This window comes from Tachyglossus aculeatus, chromosome 3 (assembly GCF_015852505.1).
Source record: "Tachyglossus aculeatus isolate mTacAcu1 chromosome 3, mTacAcu1.pri, whole genome shotgun sequence".
Lineage (NCBI taxonomy): Eukaryota > Metazoa > Chordata > Mammalia > Monotremata > Tachyglossidae > Tachyglossus > Tachyglossus aculeatus.
Window position 1 is genome coordinate 1,650,644 of NC_052068.1, and position 25,715 is coordinate 1,676,358.

Consider the following 25,715-nt stretch of genomic DNA (forward strand, 5'->3'; position numbering starts at 1 on the left):
TCAGGTTGTCCCACAGCGGGGCTCACAGTCTTAATCCCCATTTTACAGATAAGGGAACTGAGACCTAGAGAAGTGAAGCAACTTGCCCAAAGTCACACAGCTGACAATTGGCAGAGCTGGGATTTGAACCCATGACCTCTGACTCCAAAGCCTGGGCTCTTTCCACTGAGCCATGCTGCTTCCCGAATGAACTGATCCCACCCCACCCCATCTTCTCCCTCTTTCTCCTCCCCTTCCCCTTCTTCCTCTCCCTTCTTCTCCTCCCCTCCTTGTCTTTCCCCTCCTCCCCTCAAAGAACGAGATTTGGGTCTATAAACCACTGATTAAAGAATCCCCTAAGCGGTAATCATTCTCAAGTAAAGGACAGATGTATATATGTATATATATTTGTACATATTTATCACTCTAATTATTTATTTATTTTTTTATTTTACTTGTACATATCTATTCTATTTATTTTATTTTGTTAATATGTTTGCTTTTTGTTCTCTGTCTCCCCCTTCTAGACTGTGAGCCCGCTGTTGGGTAGGGACCGTCTCTATATGTTGCCAACTTGGACTTCCCAAGCGCTTAGTACAGTGCTCTGCACACAGTAAGCGCTCAATAAATACGATTGATTGATTGATTGATTGATTGACTAAGGAGACCACTCTTAACTCTTGCTAATGACTTACTGAGAGCTGCTACATCGACTGGGAACTGTGCCATGCCTGAGGAGGAAGCTTTTGACATCTCTCACTAGTCCAAACTCGATTTCCAGGACCCACTTCATTCAGTCGTATTTATTGAGCGCTTACTGTGTGCAGAGCACCGTACTAATTGCTTGATGCAGTACAATCCCTCTGACAATAACAATACTAACAACAATAATGTAAGTTCATTATGGTCAGGAAATGTGTTTGTTATATTGTACTCACCCAAGCACTTACTAAAGTGCTTGGCACATAGTAAGCGCTTAATAAATGTCATTATTATTATTATTTTTATTACAGAGCTCTGCATATAGTGAGTGCTCAATAAATGCTGCTGACTGATTGACTGATTGATTGATAAAGGTAATTTAGGTGTTTGCTAGGTGCTTTAATACTACTACTACTACTACTAATAATAATAATAATGATGGCATTTATTAAGCTCTTACTATGTGCAAAGCACTGTTCTAAGTGCTGGGGAGGTTACAAGGTGATCAGGTTGTCCCACTGGGGGCTCACAGTCTTAATCCCCATTTTACAGATGAGGTAACTGAGGCACAGAGAAGTTAAGTGACTTGCCCAAAGTCACACAGCTGACAATTGGCGGAGCTGGGATTTGAACCCATGACCTCTGACTCCAAAGCCCGGGCTCTTTCCACTGAGCCATGCTGCTTCTAGTAGTAGTAATACTACTACTACAACTAATAATAATAAATAAATAATAATAAAATAATAATACTAGTGCCAAGTAGTAGTAGTAGTGGTGGAGAAGCAGCTTGGCTCAGTGGAAAGAGCCCGGGCTTTGGAGTCAGAGGTCATGGGTTCAAATCCCAGCTCCCCCACTTGTCAGCTGTGTGACTTTGGGTAAGTCACTTAACTTCTCTGTGCCTCAGTTCCCTCACCTGTAAAATGGGACAACCCGATCACATTGTAACCTCCCTAGCGCTTAGAACAGTGCTTGGCACATAGTAAGCGCTGAATAAATGCCATTATTATTATTATTAAGTTCTATATTAAGTACTGGGGGATATAGAAGATCGTCGGGTCTGACACAATCTCTAACCCACACAGGGCTCATGGCTTAAGGAAGAAGAAGAATAGATAATAATAGTGCTTTGCACGTAGTAAGTGCTTAATAAATGCCATTATTATTATTATTATTATTATTAATAATTTGTATTTGTTAAGCACTTACTTTGTGCCATGCACTGTTCTAAGCGCTGGAGTAGACACGAGACAATTGGGTTGGACACAGTCCCTGTCCTACACAACGCTCAGAGTCTTAATCCCCATTTTGCAGATGAGGGAACTGAGGCCCAGAGAAGTGAAGTGACTTGCCCAAGGTCACACAGCAGGCAAGTGACGGAGTCAGGATTAGAACCCATGACCTTGTGGCTTCCAGTCCCGTGCTCTAACCACTAGGCCACGCTGCTTCTCTGGTCAGCTATTTCACCCTACTTTACAGAGAGAAAACTGAGGCACAGAGGATCGATCAATCAATCATTCAATCTGTGGCGCTTACGTCGTGCGGAGCACTGTACTAAGCATGAGGAAGAGTGCAAAAGAGAAGCAGCATGGCCTAGTAGAAAGAGCACGGGCCTGGGACTCAGAGGACCTGGGTTCTAATCCCGCTCCGCCGCCTTTTTGCTCTGTGACTTGGGGCAAAGCTCGTCCTTTCTTTGTGCCTCAGTTGCCTCATCTGTAAAATGAGGATTTAAGAGTGTGAGCCCCATGTGCTGAATGCGATTATCTTATATCTATCCCAGATATATCCTTCCCCACAGCACCTGTATATACGTATATATGTTTGTACATATTTTTTACTCTATTTATTTATATATCTATTTTATTTGTACATATCTATTCGATTTATTTTATTTTGTTAGTATGTTTGGTTTTGTTCTCTGTCTCCCCCTTTCAGACTGTGAGCCCACTGTTGGGTAGGGACTGTCTCTATATGTTGCCAATTAGTACTTCCCAAGCGCTTAGTACAGTGCTCTGCACATAGTAAGCGCTCAATAAATACGATTGATGATGATGATCCCAGCACCTAGCACAGAGCCTGGCACATAGTAAGAGCTTAACAAATACCATATAAATTTATAAATTATGAACATATAATTATAAACAGATAAATATGAGCATAAAATTATAATTATAAACATATACATTTTTAAAAAACCAGAGTTGGTAGACACATTTCCTATCTATCAGAAGCTTACAGTTTAGATGGGAGACAGACATTAGAGAAGCAGCGTGGCTCAGTGGAAACAGCCCGGGCTTTGGAGTCAGAGGCCATGGGTTCAAATCCTGACTCCGCCAACTGTCAGCTGTGTGACTTTGGGTAAGTCACTTCACTTCTCTGGGCCTCAGTTACCCCATCTGTAAAATGGGGATTAAAACTGTGAGCCCCCCTTGGGACAACCTGATCACCTTGCAACCTCCCCAGCGCTTAGAACAGTGCTTCGCACATAGTAAGCGCTTAACAAATACCATCACTATAGAGAAGCAGCATGGCTCAGTGGAAAGAGCCCGGCCTTTGGAGTCAGAGGTCATGGGTTCAAATCCCGGCTCTGCCGATTGTCAGCTGTGTGATTTTGGGCAAGTCACTTCCTTTCTCTGGGCCTCAGTTACCTCATCTATAAAATGGGGATTAAGATTGTGAGCCCCCCGTGGGACAACCTGATCACCTTGTAACCTTCCCAGCACTTAGAACAGTGCTTTGCACATAGTAAGTGCTTAATTAATGCCATAAAAATAAAAAAAATTATAGATTTGTTAATAAGTGCTGTGGGGATGTGACTGCAGGGAGGCTATCAAGTGCTTTAACGGTACAGATCTAAATACAAGGGGGATGTGGAAGGGAGATGGAGCCCACTGTTGAGTAGGGACTGTCTCTATATGTTGCCAATTTGTACTTCCCAAGCGCTTAGTACAGTGCTCTGCACACAGTAAGCGCTCAACAAATATGATTGATTGATTGATTGATTGATTGATTGACTTACCCCGGGTCACACAGCAGAAAAGTGGCTAAGCCCTCATTTCTCAAGAAACATCCCGGCGCAGTGAAACCCGGCCCTAGGAGCGAGTTGGTCGTGGGTTTTAATCCCGGCTTGGCCACTTCTCTGCTCTGTGACCTTGGGCAAGTCACGCGCCTTCTCTGGGCCTCAGTTACCTCATCTGTACAAGGGGGATTCACTCATTCAATCGTATTTATTGGGCACTTACTGTGTGCAGAGCACTCTACTAAGCGCTTGGGAAGTACAAGTCAGCAACGTATAGAGATGGTCCCGACCCAATAATGGGCTCACAGTCTTGAAGATTTAGGGGATTGAGACTGTGAGCCCCATGTGGGACAGGGGCTGGGCCCAACCTGATTTGCTTGTATCCACCCCAGCGTTTAGTACAGTGCCTGGCATAGAGCAAGTGCTTAATGAATATCTTAATTATTATTAATTATTATTATTAATAGTAGTAGTATCTATCCTCCCCCCTCTGCCGTCCCTTCTGTGTTGACTCTGCCCTGTAAGCTCACTGTGGGCAGGAAATGTGTCTGTTGTTGCGTTGTACTCTCCCAAGTGTTTCACACACAGCAAGCGCTCAATAAATATGTTTGAATGAATGAATTAATGAACTTGATGGACACCCCTTAAGCATTTTGATACTCACCTCAGCCCCACTCTACTTATGTCCATATCCTTAAATGCCCCCATTTCCCCTATCTGTAATTCATTTTAATGTCTGCCTGTCCCTAAGACAGTTTGCTCCTTGAGGGCAGGGAACGTGTCTAACAACTCTGTTGTATCATCAATCATCAATCGTATTTATTGAGCGCTTACTGTGTACTTTTCCAAGCACTTAGTATAGTGTACTTCATACGGTGTGCGCTCAGTACCACTGAGTGATTGATTAATTGACACACCTTCCTTTCGTTTTTCTCTCTAATAATTGTGGTATTTGTTAATCACTTACTAAGTGCCGAGCACCAGACTAAGCACTGGGATAGATACAAAATAATCAAGTCCCTCTTAGGGTTCAGAGTCTAAGTTGAGAAGCAGTGTGGCTCAGTGGAAAGAGCCTGGGCTTTGGAGTCAGAGGTCATGGGTTCAAATCCCGCTCCGCCGAGTCATTCGATCGTATTTATTGAGCGCTTACTGTGTGCAGAGCACTGTAGTAAGCGCTTGGGAAGTACAAGTGGGCAACATCTAGAAACGGGCCCTACCCAACAGTGGGCTCACAGTCTAGAAGGGGGAGACAGAGAACAAAACATATTAACAAAATGAAATAAGTAGAATAAATATGTACAAGTAAAATAAATACGTACAAACATATATATAATATACAATTGTCAGCTGTGTGACTTTGGGCAAGTCACTTCACTTCTCTTTTAGACTGTGAGTCCACTGTTGGGTAGGGACTCTATATGTTGCCAACTTGTACTTCCCAAGCGCTTAGTACAGTGCTCTGCACAAGGTAAGCACTCAATAAATACGACTGATTCTCTGGGCCTCAGTTCCCTCATCTGTAAAATGGGGATTAAGACTGTGAGCCCCCCTTGGGACAACCGGATCACTTTGTATCCTCCCCAGCGCTTAGAACAGTGCTTTGCACAGAGTATGCGCTTAATAAATGTCATCATTAAGTAGGAGGGAGGGCAGGTATTGAATCCCCATTTTACAGATGAGGGAACGGAAGCACAGAGAAGTGAAGTGAATTGCCCAAAGTCACGCAGCAGGTACATGGTGGAGCAGAACTAGAACCCAGGTCACAGTAAGCGCTCAATAAATACGATTGATTGATTGATTTGATTTTCATGCCCAGGATCTATCCACTAGGCCATGCTGCTTCTCTGTGCCCGGTCTCAGAGAAAGAGGGGAAAAATCCCATCCCAGAATTTCCCGAGAGGTTAGTCATTTCTTTAAATTGTGTTTTGTTTTTTGGTGAAATGGCAGAGCGCTGCTGTTAAAGCGTGCTCAGTGGGGTCACACTAATGCATTTCTAAATACGGTTCCATTAAGGCCTGCGTTTTTCCCGCGGAGAAAGGGTCGCCCGCAGGGAAGAGCAGAGGCCGGGAGCCGCCGTCTCCAGCCCGGAAAACCTTATTCCAACATCCCCCAGTGGATCAGGAGACAAGGTGAGGTTGAGGCCCCCCATTCCGAGGGAAGCCAACAAATGCGGCTCGTTCTTCGGTTCCTGGACTGCGATTCCTCTCTTCTTTTTTTGTTTTTTACGGTATTTGTTAAGCACTTACTATGTGCCAGACACCATACTAAGTTCAATATTTTTCCAACTTGTACTTCCCAAGTGCTTAGTACAGTGCTCTGCACCCAGTAAGCGCTCAATAAATACGATTGATTGATTCTGGGGCAGATGCAAGCTAATCAGGCTGGACACAGTCCATTTTGTTCTTTTTTTACGACGTGTCTTAAGTGCTTACTCTGTGCCAGGCACTGTTCTGAGCGCTGGGGTAGATAGAAGATCATCAGGTTGGACACAGTCCCTGTCCCACGTGGGGCTCACCGTCTCAATCCCTATTTTCCAGATGAGGGAACTGAGGCCCAGAGAAGTGAAGGACTTGCCCAAGGTCACACAGCAGATAAGTGTGCTCCCCCCCATCTTACCTCCTTCCCTTCCCGACAGCACCTGTATATATGTATATATGTTTGTACATATTTATTACTCTATTTATTTTATTTATTTATTTATTTATTTATTTATTTATTTTACTTGTACATTTCTATTCTATTTATTTTATTTTGTTAGTATGTTTGGTTTTGTTCTCTGTCTCCCCCTTTTAGACTGTGAGCCCACTGTTGGGTAGGGACTGTCTCTATGTGTTGCCAATTTGTACTTCCCAAGTGCTTAGTCCAGTGCTCTGAACACAGTAAGTGCTCAATAAATACGATTGATTGATTAATTGATTGATAAGTGGTATCTGACTGAGCCCCCTCCTTTCTCTCCCGCTGCTCCCCCTCGCCATCCCCCCAGTCCTACCTCCTTCCCCTCCCCACAGCGCCTGTATATATGTTTGTACAGATTTACTACTCTTTTTCTTTATTTATTTTACTTGTACATATTTATTCTATTTATTTTATTAATATGTTTTGTTTTGTTGTCTGTCTCCCCCTTCTAGACTGTGAGCCCGCTGTTGGGTAGGGACCGTCTCTATACATTGCCAACTCGGACTTCCCAAGCGCTTAGTACAGTGCTCTGCACACAGCAAGCGCTCCATAAATATGATTGAATGAATGAAAACTGTTAGAGCCAGAATTAGAACACAGGTCCTTCTAATTCCCAGGCCCGGGCTCTATCCACTAGGCCACACTGCTTCTCTACTGCTTCACCAGGCTTTTATGTCCAGAAGTCAGGCCCCAAAAGTGTCCCGGAAAGGAGATGGTTTAACGTGGAAGTTCACTGTGGGCACGGAAGGTGTCTGTTTACAGTTAAACTGTCCTCTCCCAAACGCTTAGTACAGTGCTCTGTACACAGTAAGCACTCAATAAATATGATTGAATGAATAATAATAATAATAATAATAATAATGGTATTTGTTAATCAATCATCATCATCATCAATCGTATTTATTGAGCGCTTACTGCGTGCAGAGCACTGTACTAGGCACTTGGGAAGTCCAAGTTGGCAACATATACAGTCCCTACCCAACAGTGGGCTCACAGTCTAGAAGGGGGAGACAGAGAACAAAACCAAACATACTAACAAAATAAAATAAATAGAATAGATACGTACAAACAAAATAAATGAATAGAGTAATAAATAAATAAATAGAGTAATGAGAGTGTTAAGCGCTTACTATGTGCAAAGCACTGTTCTAAGTGCTGGGGAGGTTACAAGGTGATCAGGTTGTCCCAACCGGGGGCTCACAGTTTTACTCCCCATTTTACAGATGAGGGAACTGAGGCCCAGAGAAGTGAAGTGACTTGCCCAAAGTCACCCAGCTGACAGTTGGCGGAGCTGGGATTTGAACCCATGACCTCTGACTCCAAAGCCCAGGCTCTTCCCCCACCTCGTCCCCCTCTCCATCCCCCCCATCTTACCTCCTTCCCTTCCCTGCAGCACCTGTATATATGTATATATGTTTGTACATATTTATTACTCTATTTATTAATTTATTTATTTTACTTGTACATATCTATTCTATTTATTTTATTTTGTTAGTATGTTTGGTTTTGTTCTCTGCCTCCCCCTTCTAGACTGTGAGCCCACTGTTGGGTAGGGACTGTCTCTATGTGTTGCCAACTTGGACTTCCCAAGCGCTTAGTCCAGTGCTCTGCACACAGTAAGCACTCAATAAATACGATTGATTGATTGATTGACTGTCTCTATGTGTTGCCAACTTGGACTTCCCAAGCACTTAGTCCAGTGCTCTGCACACAGTAAGCACTCAATAAATACGATTGATTGATTGATTGATTGATTGATTTCCACCGAGCCACGCTGCTTCTCTAATGAATGACTGACCCGCGGGCCGGCTTACCGTGCCGTTCCCAGGAAGCGAAACATCCGTGCCGTCTTTCGAGTGGTGCGTTTCCGTGTAGCGGCTGGCAAAGAGCCCGCTGGAAGGACAACAAGACAGTGAATGTTGTGATGGCAGACTCTGGTCTGCCCCTCGAAGACCCCTGGGGTCAAGATAGCCAGGGTCTGCAAACACGTTGCCAACTTGTCCTTCCCAAGCGCTCAGTACAGTCCTCTGCACACAGTAAGCGCTCAATAAATGCGATTGATTGATTGATTGATCACGGGGGGTGGCAGGTGGAGCCATAGAAACTCGTTTTGTCTATCTCCGTCTGTCTGTGGCGAGAGAGAGTGTGTTTGTGTGTCTGTGTGTGTCTGTCTAGCTGGTGAGTCCATTGTTGGGTAGGGGTTGTCTCTATTTGTTGCCAAATTGTACTTCCCAAGCGCTTAGTCCGGTTCTCTGCACACGGTAAGCGCTCAATAAATACGACTGAGTGAATGAATGATGTGAAACCGAGGCCCAGAGAACTGAAGTGATTTGCCCAAGGGCAAACAGTGAAGAGTTGGTGGAGCCATGGAAACTCGTTTTGTCTATCTCCGTCTGTCTGTGGCAAGAGAGAGAGAGAGTGTGTTTGTGTGTCTGTGTGTGTCTGTCTAGACCGTGAGTCCGTTGTTGTGTAGGGGTTGTCTCTGTTTGTTGCCAAATTGTCCTTCCCAAGTGCTTAGTCCAGTGCTCTGCACACAGTAAGCGCTCAATAAATACAACTGAGTGAATGAGTGGTGTGAAACCGAGGCCCAGAGAACTGAAGTGATTTGCCCAAGGGCAAACAGTGAAGAGTTGATGGAGCCATGGAAACTCGTTTTGTCTATCTCAGCCTGTCTGTGGAGAGAGAGAGAGTGTGTTTGTGTGTCTGTGTGTGTCTGTCTAGATGGTGAGTCCATTGTTGGGTAGGGACTCTCTCTATCTGTTGCCAAATTGTACTTCCCAAGCTCTTAGTCCGGTGCTCTGCACACAGTAAGTGCTCAATAAATACGACTGAATGAATGAATGATGTGAAACCGAGGCCCAGAGAAATGAAATGATTTGCCCAAGGGCAAACAGTGAAGAGTTGGTGGAGCCATGGAAACTCGTTTTGTCTATCTCCGTCTGTCTGTGGTGAGAGAGAAAGAGAGTGTGTTTGTGTGTCTGTGTGTGTCTGTCTAGATGGTGAGTCCATTGTTGGGTAGGGGTTGTCTCTGTTGCCAAACTGTAGTTCCCAAGTGCTTAGTCCACTGCTCTGCACACAGTAAGCGTTCAATAAATATGATTGAATGAATGAATGATGTGAAACCGGGGCCCAGAGAACTGAAGCCAATTTGTTCTTCCCAAACGCTTAGTACAGTGCTCTGCACATAGTAAGCGCTCAATAAATACGATTGATGATGATGAAGTGATTTGCCCAAGGGCAAACAGTGAAGAGTTGGTGGAGCCATGGAAACTCGTTTTGTCTATCTCTGTCTGTCTGTGGTGAGAGAGAAAGAGAGTGTGTTTGTGTGTGTCTGTGCGTGTCCGTCTAGATGGTGAGTCCATTGTTGGGTAGGGGTTGTCTCTATTTGTTGCCAAATTGTACTTCCCAAGCGCTTAGTCCAGTGCTCTGCACACAGTAAGCGCTCAATAAATACGACTGAATGAATGAATGATGTGAAACTGAGGCCCAGAGAACTGAAATGATTTGCCCAAGGGCAAACAGTGAAGAGTTGGTGGAGCCATGGAAACTCATTTTGTCTATCTCCGTCTGTCTGTGGTGAGAGAGAAAGAGAGTGTGTTTGTGTGTCTGTGTGTGTCTGTCTAGATGGTGAGTCCGTTGTTGGGTAGGGGTTGTCTCTATTTGTTGCCAAATTGTACTTCCCAAGCGCTTAGTCCGGTGCTCTGCACACAATAAGCGCTCAATAAATATGACCGAATGAATGAATGATGTGAAACCAGGGCCCAGAGAACTGAAGCCAATTTGTTCTTCCCAAGCGCTTAGTACAGTGCTCTGCACATAGTAAGCGCTCAATAAATACGATTGATGATGATGAAGTGATTTGCCCAAGGCCAAACAGTGAAGAGTTGGTGGAGCCATGGAAACTCGTTTTGTCTATCTCCGTCTGTCTGTGGCGAGGGAGAGAGAGAGTGTGTTTGTGTGTCTGTGTGTGTCTGTCTAGATGGTGAGTCCATTGTTGGGTAGGGGTTGTCTCTATTTGTTGCCAAATTGTACTTCCCAAGCGCTTAGTCCAGTGCTCTGCACACAGTAAGCGTTCAATAAATACAACTGAATGAATGAATGAATAGGACCAGCCCCTCTCCCCAACAGAACCTCGCTGAGCCCAAGTCACCGGTTCTGATTCCGGATAAACCGCCCCAGCCTGCCCATCGTTCTAACTTCCTCTTAATTATTCTTATAATAACATTTGTTGAGCGCTTACTATGTGTTAAGCACTGTTCTCAAGTTCTCAAGCACAGTGCTCTGCACATAGTAAGCGCTCAATAAATACGATTGATGATGTTCTGAGCAGTGGGGGGGATGCGAGTTCACCAGGTCGGACACGGTCCTGGCCCTACATGGAGATTACAGTTTAAGTAGGAGGGAAAATGGGTACTGAATTCCCATTTCACAGATGAGGGGACTGAGGCACAGGGGAGCAGAGTGACTTGTCCAAAGTCGTACAGCGCGCCGGAGGATGAGCTGTGAGCAAAACCAAGTCCTGTGACTTCCAGTCTGTATGGTGACTCTCAACTGTTAGCTCATTATGGTCAGGGAACATGTCAATTCATTCTGTTAATAATCAATCAGTCGTATTTATTGAGCACTTACTGTGTGCAGAGCACTGTACTAAGCACTTGGGAAGTAGAAGTTGGCAACATAATAATAATAATAATAATGGTATTTGTTTCTAGATGGTTATTTCTAGACTGTGAGACCACTGTTGTGTAGGGACCGTCTCTATATGTTGCTGACTTGTACTTCCCAAGCGTTCAGTACAGTGCTCTGCACACAGTAAGCGCTCAATAAATATGATTGATTGATTGAGTCAGTGAGTGGTGAAGGGGCCTTGGGAGGTCACGGAGACAGGGGTCGACGGAGCTGGTTTATGAGCAAACCCGAGATAAGATGGTTTCCCCTGCAGACTATAATAATAATAATAACGATAATAATGGCATTTATTAAGCACTTACTATGTGCAAGGCACTGTTCTAAGCACTGGGGAGATACAAGGTGATCAGGTTGTCCCAAAAGGGGCTCACAGTCTTCATCCCCATTTTACAGATGAGGTAACGGAGGCCCATAGAAGTGAAGTGACTTGCCCAAAGTCACACAGCTGACAGGTGGCAGAGCCAGGATTCGAACCCATGACCTCTGACTCCAAAGTCCCTGCTCTTTCCACTGAGCCACACTGCTTCTATAAATCTCCAGAGGGAGGCTGGCAGGGCACAAACACTGAACCACGGCTAGATGCTTATTGACAGAATAATTGTGTAGCTCAATAATAATAATTTTGGTATTTGTTAAGCGCTTACTATGTGCAAAGCACTGCTCTAAGCGCTGGGGAGGGCACAAGGTGATCAGGTTGTCCCACGTGGGGCTCACAATCTTAATCCCCATTTTACAGATGAGGCAATTGAGGCAGAGAAGTGAAGTGACTTGCCCAAAGTCACACAGCTGACAGGTGGCGGAGTCGGGATTTGAACCCATGACCTCTGACTCCCAAACCTGATCAGGGAGAGGAATGATTACGGCCCCTAAATAACTGAGAAATAGTGTGGCTTAATGGATAGAGCCTGGGTCTGGGAATTATAAGGAACTGGGTTCTAAGCAGCGTGGCTCAGTGGAAAGAGCCCGGGCTTTGGAGTCAGAGGTCATGGGTTCAAATCCCGGCTCTGCTACTTGTCAGCTGTGTGACTTTGGGAAAGTCACTTCACTTCTCTGTGCCTCAGTTGCCTCATCTGGGAAATGGGGATTGACTGTGAGCCCCCCCGTGGGACAACCTGATCACCTTGTAACCTCCCCAGCGCTTAGAACAGTCCTTCTAGACTGTGAGCCCGTTGTTGGATGGGGACCGTCTCTATATGCTGCCAACTTGCACTTCCCAAGCGCTTAGTACAGTGCTCTGCACACAGTAAGTGCTCAATAAATACGATTGAATGAATGAATGAACAGTGCTTTGCACATAGTAAGCGCTTAATAAATGCCATCATTATTATTATTATTCCCCGCAGGCCTCAGGGGGCAGGTTCAGGCCAGGACACCGGGATTGGAGAAGCAGCATGGCTCAGTGGAAAGAGCCCGGGCTTTGGAATCAGAGGTCATGGGTTCAAATCCCGGCTATGCCAACTGTCAGCTATGTGACTTTGGGCAAGTCACTTAACTTCTCTGTGCCTCAGTAACCTCATCTGGAAAATGGGGATGAAGACTGTGAGCCCCACGGGGGACAACCTGATCACCTTGTAACCTCCCCAGCGCTGGGTAGTGCTCCCAGTGCTCCCCAGCACTGTTGGGTAGGTACCGTCTCCATATGTTGCCAAATTGTACTTCCCAAGCGCTTAGTACAGTGCTCTGCACACAGTAAGCGCTCAATAAATACGATTGAATGAATGAATGAATTCAGAACCCTGTGTCCTATCAACCGGGCCACCGCGCCGACCTCTTTCCAGAAAATAATAATAATAATAATGATAATGATGACATTTATTAAGTGCTTACTATGTGCAAAGCACTGTTCTAAGCGCTGGGGAGGTTACAAGGTAATCAGGTTGTCCCACGGGGGGGACTCACAGTCTTAATCCCCATTTTACAGATGAGGTAACTGAGGCCGAGAGAAGTTAAGTGACTTGCCCAAAGTCACACAGCTGACATTTGGCATTAGAGACAATAAGAGAAGCAGTGTGGTTCAGTGGAAAGAGCACGGGCTTTGGAGTCAGTGGTCATGGGTTCAAATCCCGGCTCCGCCAATTGTCAGCTGTGTGACCTTGGGCAAGTCGCTTAACTTCTCTGGGCCTCAGTTACCTCATCTGTAAAATGAGGATGAAGACTGGGGATGGGGATGGGGAAGCAGCGTGGCTCAGTGGAAAGAGCCCGGGCTTTGGAGTCAGAGGTCAGGGGTTCAAATCCCGGCTCTGCCACTTGTCAGCTGTGTGACTTTGGGCAAGTCACTTCACTTCTCTGTGCCTCATCTGTAAAATGGGGATTAAGACTGTGAGCCCCCATGGGACAACCTGATCACCTTGTAACCTCCCCAGTGCTTAGAACAGTGCTTTGCACATAGTAAGCGCTTAATAAATGCCATCATTATTATTATTATTAAGACTGTGAGCCCCCCGTGGGACAACCTGATCACCTTGTATCCCCCCAGCGCTTAGAACAATGCTTTGTACATAGCAAGTGCTTAATAAATGCCACCACCACCATTTGGCAGAGCCAGGATTTGAACCCCTGACCTCCGACTCCAAATCCCGGGCTCTTTTCCACTGAGCCACGCTGCTTCCACGTCCCACTGCCACCTGTAGCAATCAATCAATCGTATTTATTGAGCGCTTACAATGTGCAGAGCACTGTACTAAGCGCTTGGGAAGTACAAACTGGCAACACATAGAGACAGTCCCTACCCAACAGTGGGCTCGGTCCAGGCCGGTCCGGGGCCGGAGCAAGAGGGGGATAACTCAAATTCCGGCCCAGAGAAAGACTGAACGTCACTGCTGGGCCCGGAGGGGAAGACACTGTACTGGTCTCTCAGCCACCAGACTCTCCCGGCAATTCCCGCGGTGGGAATGATTCATGCAAAGGCAGTAATAAAACAGACAACGTGCCTCAAATAAAGGAGACACTGTGCTTTCAAACATGATGAAATCCGTTTCGGGCCCCATAAAGAACACGTTTTCTCCGGTCCGTCCCGCTAGACGCCCCTCGGGCCTTCCGTGACCCCGCCGTTGCCTAATTTTACCAACTGCTTTCAGGGATTTGGAAAACTAAGCGCTCACCAAATGCCATCATTATTAAAACGGATCCCCGCTCCTCTGGACACAGCCACGTGGACGCTCCAGAAATGCTGTTTTTTCTGAAGAAAGGCTGACTGCATGCAAGGCCGCGGCGGGTTTCATGATTATTCACGTGGGAAGTGAATCAATCAATCAATCAATCGTATTTATTGAGCGCTTACTGTGTGCAGAGCACCGGACTAAGCACTTGGGAAGTACAAGTTGGCAACACATAGAGACAGTCCCTACCCAACAGTGGGCTTACAGTCTAAAAGGGGGAGACGGAGAACAAAACCAAACGTACTAACAAAATAAAATAAATAGAATAGATATGTACAAGTAAAATAAAGAAATAAATAGAGTAATAAATCTGTACAAACATATATACATATATTCAGGTGCTGTGGGGAAGGGAAGGAGGTAAGATGGGGGGATGGAGAGGGGGACGAGGGGGAGAGGAAGGAAGGGGCTCAGTCTGGGAAGACCTCCTGGAGGAGGTGAGCTCTCAGTAGGGCCTTGAAGGGAGGAAGAGAGCTAGCTTGGCGAATGGGCAGAGTGAAGTGACTTGTTCAAGGTCACACAGCAAATAATAAAATGATGGCATTTATTAATCAATCAATTGTATTTATTGAGCGCTTACTGTGTGCAGAGCACTGTACTAAGCGCTTGGGAAGTCCAATTTGGCAACATATCGAGATGGTCCCTACCCAACAGTGGGATCACAGTCTAGAAGATTACACTGTGAACCCATCCTTTAGACCGTACGCTAGCTGTGAGCAGGAAATGTGTCTACATTCTACAAATGTGTCTACAATAATGGATTGTATCAGTCAATCGATCGATTGCATCGATCGGAAGCTTATTACGTGCAGAGCACTGGACTAAGTGCTTGGGAGAGTACAATACAACAGAGTAGGTAAACTCATTTCCTGCCCACAATAAGCTGACAGTGGGGGGTACTCTCCCGGGCACTTAGTTCAGTGCTCTGCACACTGTAAGTGCTCAGTTAATCAATCAATCAATCAATCGTATTTATTGAGCACTTACTGTGTGCAGAGCACTGTACTAAGTGCTTGGGAAGTACAAGTTGGCAACACATAGAGACAGTCCCTACCCAACAGTGGGCTCACAGTCTAAAAGGGGGAGACAGAGAACAGAACCAAACACACTAACAAAATAAAATAAATAGAATAGTAAATGCCACTGATTAGCACCCCCTGAATAATAATAATAATAATGATGGTATTTATTAAGCGCTTACTATGTGCAAAGCACTGTTCTAAGCACTGGGGAGGTTACAAGGTGATCGGGTTGTCCCACGGGGGACTTATAGTCTTAATCCCCATTTTACAGATGAGGTAACTGAGGCCCAGAGAAGTTAAGTGACTTGCCCAAAGTCACACGGCTGACAATTGGAAGAGCCGGGATTTCATCCATTCATTCATTCAATCGTATTTATTGAGCGCTTACTGTGTGCAGAGCACTGTACTAAGCGCTTGGGAAGTATAGAACAGTGCTCAGCGCTTAGAACAGTGCTTTGCACATAGTAAGTGCTTAATAAATGCCGTTATTATTATTATTATTATTATTATTATTATTATTATTATTATTATTATTACAATTTGGCAACATATAGAGGCAGTCCCTACCCAACAGTGGGCTCACAGTCTAGAAGGAGGGGAGACAGAGAACAAAACAAAACATATTAACAGAATAAAATAGATAGAATAAATATGTAGAAGTAAAATAAATAAATAAATAGAGTAATAAATATGTACAAACATATATACACACATCCAGGTGCTGTGGGGAGGGGAAGGAGGCAAGGCGGGGGGGATGGAGAGGGGGAGGAGGGGAAGAGGAAGGAGGGGGATTTGAACCCATGACCTCTGACTCCAAAGCCCGGGCTCTTTCCACTGAGCCACACTGCTTCTCTGAAGAGCCTGGAAAAAGTCATGAAATGTGCTGATGTAACAAATACCATAAAAAATACATAATATAATAAAAAAAAAACCAATGCACTCCCTTCTAGGTAAACCAGCCCGGGCCTGGGGCGGAGCTGGGATTCCAAACCAGATCTCCCGAATCCAGCACCATGCTCAATAATGATAATAATAATAATAATGGTATTTGTTAAGCGCTTATTATGTGCCAAGCACCGTTCTAAGCGCTGGGGTAGATAGACTTAGCCCGTTGTTGGGTAGGTACCATCTCTATGTGTTGCCGATTTGTACTTCCCAAGTGCTTAGTCCAGTGCTCTGCACACATTAAGCGCTCAATAAATACGATCGAATGAATGAAAGGTAATGAGGCTGTCCCACGTGGGGCTCACAGTCTTCATCCCCATTTTTCAGGTGAGGTAACTGAGGCCCAGAGAGGTCAAGTGATTTGCCCAAAGCCACGCAGCTGACAAGTGGTGGGGACGGGATTGGAACCCATGACCTCTGACTCCCAAGCCTGTGATCTTTCCACTAAGCCACGCTGCTTCTCTCCAAGCACTTCTCCTATCCCGCCTTGACTACTGTTTCAACCTCCCAACCTCCTGTCTCTCCCCACTCCAGTCCATACTTCACTTTGCAGCACAGATGATTTTTCTACAAAAACGTTCAGCCCGCATTTCCCCCCTCCTCAAGAACCTCCAGTGGTTGTCCATCCACCTCCGCATCAAACAGAAACGCCTCACGATTGACTTTAAAGCAGTCCATTCATTCAATCGTATTTATTGAGCACTTACTGTGTGCAGAGCACTGTACTAAGCGCTTAGTTTGCCAACTTGCCCCCTCCAATGCCATCATTATTATTATTATTATCCCCTTCCTTCCTCTCCCCCTTGTCCCCGTCTTCATCCCCCCATCTTACCTCCTTCCCTTCCCCACAGCACCTGTATATACGTATATATGTTTGTACATATTTATTACTCTATTTATTTATTTATTTTACTTATACATATCTATTCTATTTATTTTATTTTGTTAGTATGTTTGGTTTTGTTCTCTGTCTCCCCCTTTTAGACTGTGAGCCCACTGTTGGGTAGGGACTGTCTCTATATGTTGCCAACTTGGACTTCCCAAGGGCTTAGTACAGTGCTCTGCACACAGTAAGTGCTCAATAAATATGATTGATTGACTGATTGATTGATTATTATTATCTCACCTTGCTACAATCCAACCTGCACACTTTGCTCCTCTAACCCAAACTAAGCTCCCCTTTTCCTCAGCTCCCCTTCCCCTCCGCATCGCCCAACTTGCTGCCTTTACTCTACACCCTTCTCCCCGCCCCCAGCACTCGGTTTATATATGTACATATCTATAATTCTATTTATTTATATTAACTCCTGTATACTTTTTTTAATGGCATTTATTAAGCGCTTACTATGTGCAAAGCGCTGTTCTAAGCGCTGGGGAGGTTACAAGGTAATTGGGTTGTCCCACAGTCTTAATCCCCATTTTACAGATGAGGGAACTGAGGCCCATAGAATCAATCAATCATATTTATTGAGCGCTTACTGTGTGCCGAGCACTGTACAAAGCGCTTGGGAAGTCCAAGTTGGCAACATATAGAGACAGTCCCTACCCAACAGTGGGCTCACAGTCTAAAGTGAAGTGACTTGCCCAAAGTCACACAGCTGACAAGTGGCGGAGCTGGGATTTGAACCCATGACCCCATCTTACCTCCTTCCCTTCCCCACAGCACCTGTATATATGTATATATGTTTGTACATATTTATTACTCTATTTATTTATTTATTTATTTTATTTGTACATATCTATTCTATTTATTTTATTTTGTTAGTACGTTTGGTTTTGTTCTCTGTCTCCCCCTTTTAGACTGTGAGCCCACTGTTGGGTAGGGACCGTCTCTATATGTTGCCAATTTGTACTTCCCAAGCTCTTAGTACAGTGCTCTGCACATAGTAAGTGCTCAATAAATACGATTGATGATGATGATGATGATGACCCAAGTCCGTAGGAAATGCAGAAAGGAGGGAGAATAGAGTGGGGAGATAAGATGTTAGCCAGGGAATGCATCCTGGAGGAGGTGTAACTTTAGTAGGGTTCTGACTAATAATAATAATAATGATGGTATTTGTTAAGCGCTTACTATGTGCAAAGCACTGTTCTAAGCGCTGGGACGGATACAAGGTGATCAGGTTGTGCCACGTGGGGCTCTCAGTCTTCATCCCCATTTTCCAGATGAGGGAACTGAGGCCCAGAGAAGTGAAGCGACCTGCCCAAAGTCACACAGCTGATAAGTGGTGGAGCCGGGATGGGATGACTCCCAAGCTCGGGCTCTTTCCTCTGAGCCACGCTGCTTCTCTAAGAATAATTACGGTAAGTCAATCGATGGTGTGTATAAGGTAGTGGCATTTATTAAGCACTTCATCATCATCATCATCATCAATCGTATTTATTGAGCGCTTACTGTGTGCAGAGCACTGTACTAAGCGCTTGGGAAGTCCAAGTTGGCAACATCTAGAGGCAGTCCCTACCTATTATTAGTAATAATAATAATAATAATAATAATAATAATAATAGCATTTATTAAGCACTTACTATATGCAAAACACTGTTCAAAGTGCTGGGGAGGATAGAAGGTAATCAAGTTGTTCCACGGGGGGCTCACAGTCTTCATCCCCATTTTCCAGATGAGGTCACTGAGGCCCAGAGAAGTGAAGTGACTTGCCCAAAGTCACACAGCTGGCAATTGGCGGAGCCGGGATTAGAACCCATGACCTCTGACTCCAAAGCCCGGGCTCTTTCCATTGAGCCATGCTGCTTCTCTATTAGTAATAATAATAATAATGGCATTTATTAAGCACTTACTATGTGCAAAGCACTGTTCTAAGCGCCGGGGAGGTTACAAGGTGATCAGGTTGTCCCACAGGGGGCTCACAGTCTTGTCCCTATTTTACAGATGAGGTAACTGAGGCACAGAGAAGTGAAGTGACTTGCCCAAAGTCACACAGCTGACAATTGGCAGAGCCAGGATTCGAACCCAGGACCTGAAGACACTCAACCACTACTGAAAAAAAGGTGCTAAGTCAGATGTGAAATTGAAGGTGAAAAAGGGTTGTTGGGACCCCGGGTAGACCGAACAAGCACTGAAGGGTAGGTGTCTTATCTACTGTGTTACACTGTCCTCTCCCAAGCACTTAGTACACTCCTCTGCACACAGTAAGTGCTCAATTAATACCATTGATTGATTGATTGATTGGGTGGCAGAGAGGGAGCAGCTTGGCCTAGTGGATAGAGCACAGGCCTGGGAATCAGAGGACCTGGGTTCTAATTCCAGCTCCAGTACTTGCTGGAATATTGATAGTGGTATTACTAGTGGTAGTAATAATAATAATAATGGCATTTATTAAGTGCTTACTCTGTGCAAAGCACTGTTCTAAGCGCTGGAGAGGTTACAAGGTGATCAGGTTGTCCCATGGGGGGCTCACAGTCTTCATCCCCATTTTCCAGATGAGGTCACTGAGGCCCCGAGAAGTGAAGTGACTTGCCCAAAGTCACACAGCTGGCAACTGGCGGAGCCGGGATTAGAACCCATGTCCTCTGACTCCAAAGCCCGGGCTCTTTCCACTGAGCCACGCTGCTTCTCTATTAGTAGTGGTAGTATTATTAGTATTTCTATCAATCAATCAATCGTATTTATTGAGCGCTTACTGAGTGCAGAGCACTGTACTAAGCACTTGGGAAGTACAGGTTGACAACCTATAGAGACAGTCCCTACCCAACAGTGGGCTCACAGTCTAAAAGGGGGAGACAGAGAACAAAACCAAACATACTAACAAAATAAAATAAATAGAATAGATATGTACAGGTAAAATAGAGTAATAAATAAATAGAGTAATATTTCTAGAGTAATTTAGTAATTTCTAGAGTAATAAATAGAGTAATTTCTAGACTGTGAGTCCGCTGTTGGGTAGGGACCGTCTCTAGATGTTGCCGACTTGTACTTCCCAAGCGCTTAGTCCAGTGCTCTGCACACAGTAAGCGCTCAATAAATACGATTGAATGAATGAATGGATATTATTAATCAATTCTCTCATCAATGCTGGTCGCCCCCGGATCGCCACCATCCTGGGGCAGGTGAGGCAGACGAGGGTGAGGCCCGCATTTGACAGGCCAAGGTGGGCCTCTCCGCCGTGTCTCTCCCCAGATCATCATCATCATCAATCGTATTTATTGAGCGCTTACTGTGTGCAGAGCACTGTACTAAGCGCTTGGGAAGTACAAATTGGCAACATATAGAGACAGTCCCTACCCAACAGTGGGCTCACAGTCTAAAGGATCCACCGGCCCACTCAACTGCCCTCGCTCCCTGCTAGCGTGGACTTCGATGGTATCCTGGGAACAGATTGGGGGAAAAGGGGGATAGGAGGAGAGGGAAGGGCGGCCCACCCATAGCTCCGGAATGAGGTCTCTGCGCTGCTGGCTCAGCCCCTGGACGTCTGCCCGGTCAGTCGGAGTCAAGACCGCAATGAGAACCAGGTGTCCGGGCTGGCGGGGATGGAGGGGAGGGATCGAGATTCCACAAATGAGCAGATGTGCCCAGCGCATCTCTGATCGGCCTACGCACGGGGAAACACTGCCGCATCCGGGGAAAAATCCGGCCCACGCACGGGGAAACACTGCTGCTGCATCCGGGGAAAGCTCCGGCCCACGTGCGGGGGAACGCTCTTGCACGCGGGGAAAACTCTGGCCCACACATGGGGAATCAATCAGTCCATCAATCAATTGTATTTATTGAGCAGTTACTATGTGCAGAGCACTGTACTAAGCCCTTGGGAAGTACAAGTTGGCAACACATAGAGATGGTCCCTACCCAACAGTGGGCTCACAGTCTAGAAGGGGGAGACAGAGAACCAAACAAAACATGTTAACAAAATAAAATAAATAGAATAGATATGTACAAGTAAAATAAATAGAGTAATAAATACGTACAAACATATATACATACACACACACACACATATATACACATATATATATACATATATATATATATATATATATATATATATATATATATATATACATGGGAAGCACTCTTGCACCAAGGGAAACATTGGCCCACACGTGGTGAAAAACCAGCCCACACAGGGGGAAAGCACTGGCCCACAAGGGAGGAAACGCCGGGCAACCCAGAGGAAATGCTGCCCCATCCACGGGGAAACACTGGTGCACCCGGGGAAAATTAATCAATCAATCAATCAATCGTATTTATTGAGCGCTTACTGTGTGCAGAGCACTGTACTAAGCGCTTGGGAAGTACAAGTTGGCAACACATAGAGACGGTCCCTACCCAACAGTGGGCTCACAGTCTAGAAGGGGGAGACAGAGAACAAAACCAAACGTATTAACAAAATAAAATAAATAGCATAGATATGTACAAGTAAAATAAATAAATAGAGTAATAAATATGTACAAACATATATCCATATATACAGGTGCTGTGGAGAAGGGAAGGAGGTAAGGCGGGGAAGATGGAGAGGGGGAGGAGGGGAAAGCACTGGCCCACTTGTGGTGAAAAACTGGCTCACACACAGGGAAAACACTGGTGCAACCCACGGAAAACACTGGCCACGCATGGTGAAACACCGGCCCATACATGGGGGAAATTATTATTATTTCTACTACTAATAATAACAATTATGGTATTTGTTAAGTGCTTACTAGCCTAAGTGCTTATGAGAAGTAGCGTGGCTCATTGGAAAGAGCACAGGCTTGGGAGTCAGAGGTCATGAGTTCTAATCCCAGCTCTGCCACTTATCGGCTGTGTGACTTTGGGCAAGTCACTTCACTTCTCTGAGCCTCAGTTACCTCATCTGTAAAATGGGGATTAAGACTGTAAGCCCCCGTGGGACAACCTGATCACCTTGTAACCTCCCCAGCGCTTCGAACAGTGCTTTTCATTCATTCATTCATTCATTCAATCGTATTTATTGAGCGCTTACTGTGTGCAGAGCACTGTACTAAGCGCTTGGGAAGTACAGGTTGGCAACATATAGAGGCGGTCCCTATGCAACAGCGTACTCACAGTCTAGAAGGGGGAGACAGACAACAAAACAAAACATATTAACAAAAGAAAATAAATAGAATAAATATGTACAAATAAAATAAATAGAGTAATAAATCTGTACAAACATATATACATATATACAGGTGCTGTGGGGAGGGGAAGGAGGTAAGGTGGGGAATGAGGAGGGGGAGGAGGGGGAAAGGAAGGAGGGTGCTCAGTGTGGGAAATTACATGGGGGAAATTATTATTATTTCTACAACTAATAATAGTAATTATGGTATTTGTTAAGTGCTTACTAGACTTAGTGCTTACGAGAAGTAGCATGGCTCAGTGGAAAGAGTGCGGGTTTGGGAGTCAGAGGTCATGTGTTCTAATCCCAGCTCTGCCACTTATCGGCTGTGTGACTTTGGGCAAGTCACGTCACTTCTCTGAGCCTCAGTTACCTCATCTGTAAAATGGGGATTAAGACTGTGAGCCCCCTGTGGGACAACCTGATCACCTTGTAACCTCCCCAGTGCTTAGAACAGTGCTTTGCACATAGTAAGTGCTTAATAAATGCCATTATTATTATTATTATTATTATTATTAAGAGCACGGGCTTGGGAGTCAGAGGTCATGGGTTCTAATCCCAGCTCTGCCATTTATTGGCTGTGTGACTTTGGGCAAGTCACTAACTTCTTGGTGCCTCAGTTACCTCATCTGTAAAATGGGGATTAAGATTGTGAGCCCCACGTGGGACAACCTGTCCCCCCAGTGCTTATTTTATTTGTACATATTTATTCTATTTTATTTTGTTAATATGTTTTGTTCTGTTGTCTGTCTCCCCCTTCTAGACTGTGAGCCCGCTGTTGGGTAGGGACCGTCTCTATATGTTGCCAACTTGTACTTCCCAAGCGCTTAGTACAGTGCTCTGCACACAGTAAGCGCTCAATAAATACGATTGAATGAATGAACAGTGCTTTGCACATAGTAAGGGCTTAACAAATACCATCACTACTACTATTATTACTACATGCCAGGCACTGAACTGAGCACTGGGGTGGATACTAGCAAATCAGGTTGACAGAGTCCCCGTCCCACTTGGGGCTCCCTGCCTCAATTCTCATTTTACAGATGAGGGAACTGAGGGTCAGAGAAGTGAAGTGACTTGTCCAAGGCCACCCAGGAGACAGCTGAAGAGGGGAGCTCCCACCTGATGACCTCCCAACCTCCTGCCTCTCCCCACTTCAGTCCATACTTCACTCCGCTGCCCAGATTATCTTTCTACCGAAACGGGGCACGTCACCCTCCTTCTCGAAAATCTCCAGCGGTTGCCTATCAACCTCTGTATCAAACAAAACTTCCCCACTATTGGCTTTAAAGCCAATAGTGAGGCTTTCCTTCCTCTCCCCCTCGTCCCCCTCTCCATCCCCCCCATCTTACCTCCTTCCCTTCCCCACAGCACCTGTATATATGTTTGCACATATTTATTACTCTATTTATTTATTTATTTTACTTGTACATATCTATTCTATTTATTTTGGCTTTAAAGCCAATAGTGAGGCTTTCCTTCCTCTCCCCCTCGTCCCCCTCTCCATCCCCCCCATCTTATCTCCTTCCCTTCCCCACAGCACCTGTATATATGCATATATGCTTGTACGTATTTATTACACTATTTATTTATTTATTTTACTTGTACATACCTATTCTATTTATTTTATTTTGTTAGTATGTTTGGTTTTGTTCTCCGTCTCCCCCTTTTAGACTGTGAGCCCACTATTGGGTAGGGCTGTCTCTATATGTTGCCAACTTGTGCTTCCCAAGCGCTTAGTCCAGTGCTCTGCACACAGTAAAGCGCTCAATAAATTCGATTGATTGATTGATTGATTGATTTAAAGCTGTCCATATCCTTGCCCCCTCCTATCTCACCTCCCTTCTCTCCTTCTCCAGCCCAGCCCGTCCATTCCACTCATCTGGTGCTGCTAACCTTCTCACTGGGCCTCCATCTCACCTGTCTCACCGTGTCACATCCAACTCTGACCTACCAAGCGCTTAGTACAGTGCTCTGCACACAGTAAGTGCTCAATAAATACGATTGATTGATTGATTGGAATGCCCTCCCTCCTCAAATCTGCCAGACAATCATTCTTCCCCCGTCCAAAGCCCTACTGAAGGCACACTTCCTCCAAGAGGTCTTCCCAGACTAATCTCCCTTTTCCTCCGCTCCCCCTCCCTTCCGCATCACCTCGACTCCCTCACTTTGCTCTTTTTTTTTAATGGCATTTATTAAGCGCTTACTATGTGCAAAGCACTGTTCTAAGCGCTGCGGAGGATACAAGGTGATCAGGTTGTCCCACGTGAGGCTCACAGTCTTAATCCCCATTTTACAGATGAGGTAACTGAGGCACAGAGAAGTTAAGTGACTTGCCCAAAGTCACACGGCTGACAAGTGGCGGAGCCGGAATTTGAACCCGTGACCTCTGACTCCAAAGCCCGGGCTCTTTCCACTGAGCCACGCTGCTTGCTCTTCCCCCCTTCTACCCGCCCGAAAACACTTAGGCGTATATATGTAAATATCTATAATTCTATTTATTTATACAAATGCCTGTTTACTTGTTTTGATGTCTGTCTCCCCTCCTTTAATCAATCAATCACATTTATTGAGCGCTTATTGTGTGCAGAGCACTGTACTAAGCGCTTGGGAAGTACAGGTTGGCAACATAGACTTAACTATGTAAGCAACTTACTGTAAGCGCACTGTGGCAGGGTTTGTCTCTCTTCATTGCTATATTGTAGACTGTGAGCCCACTGTTCGGTAGGGACCGTCTCTATATGTTGGCAACTTGTACTTCCCAAGCGCTTAGTACAGTGCTCTGCACACAGTAAGCGCTCAATAAATATGATTGATTGATTGATTGATATTGTACTTTCCAAAAAAAAAATGATGGCATTTGTTAAACACTTACTATATGCAGAGCACTGTTCTAAGCACTGGGGGGGATACAAGGTGATTAAGTTGTCCCACATGGGGCTCACAGTCTTAATCCCCAATTTCCAGATGAGGTAACTGAGGCTCAGAAAAGTGAAGTGACTTGCCCAAGGTCACCCAGCAGACATGTGGCGGTGTCAGGATTCAAACCCATGACCTCTGACTCCAAAGCCCGTGCTCTTTCCACTGAGCCACGCTGCTTCTGTGCGTTTAGTACGGTGCTCTGCACACAGTAAGCGCTCAAAAAATACGATTGAATGAATGAATGATGAGTAGTGGAGCCAAAATTAGAACCCATGACCTTCAGGCTCCCAGGCCCGTGCTCTATTCATTCATTCAATCATATTTATTGAGCGCTTACTGTGTGCAGAGCACTGTACTAAGCGCTTGGGAAGCACAAGTTGGCAACAAATAGAGACAACCCCTACCCAACAGTGGGCTCACCATCTAGAAGGGGGAGACAACGAATAAAACAAAACATATTAACAAAATAAAATAATTAGAATAAATATGTACAAATAAAATAAGTAAAGCTGCTTTTGGTCCACATAATAACAATTAT

General features: G+C 45.1%; 1 protein-coding gene across 1 annotated transcript in view; it reads right to left on the reverse strand.

The window, feature by feature from the left end:
* Positions 1–25,715, reverse strand: part of ADAM12 (ADAM metallopeptidase domain 12) — a 227,376-nt gene that overhangs the window by 127,744 nt on the left and 73,917 nt on the right. Inside the window, exon 3 of the mRNA XM_038743975.1 lies at positions 8,188–8,266. Coding sequence (XP_038599903.1) covers positions 8,188–8,266 — 79 coding nt within the window. The remainder of the gene's footprint in view (positions 1–8,187; positions 8,267–25,715) is intronic.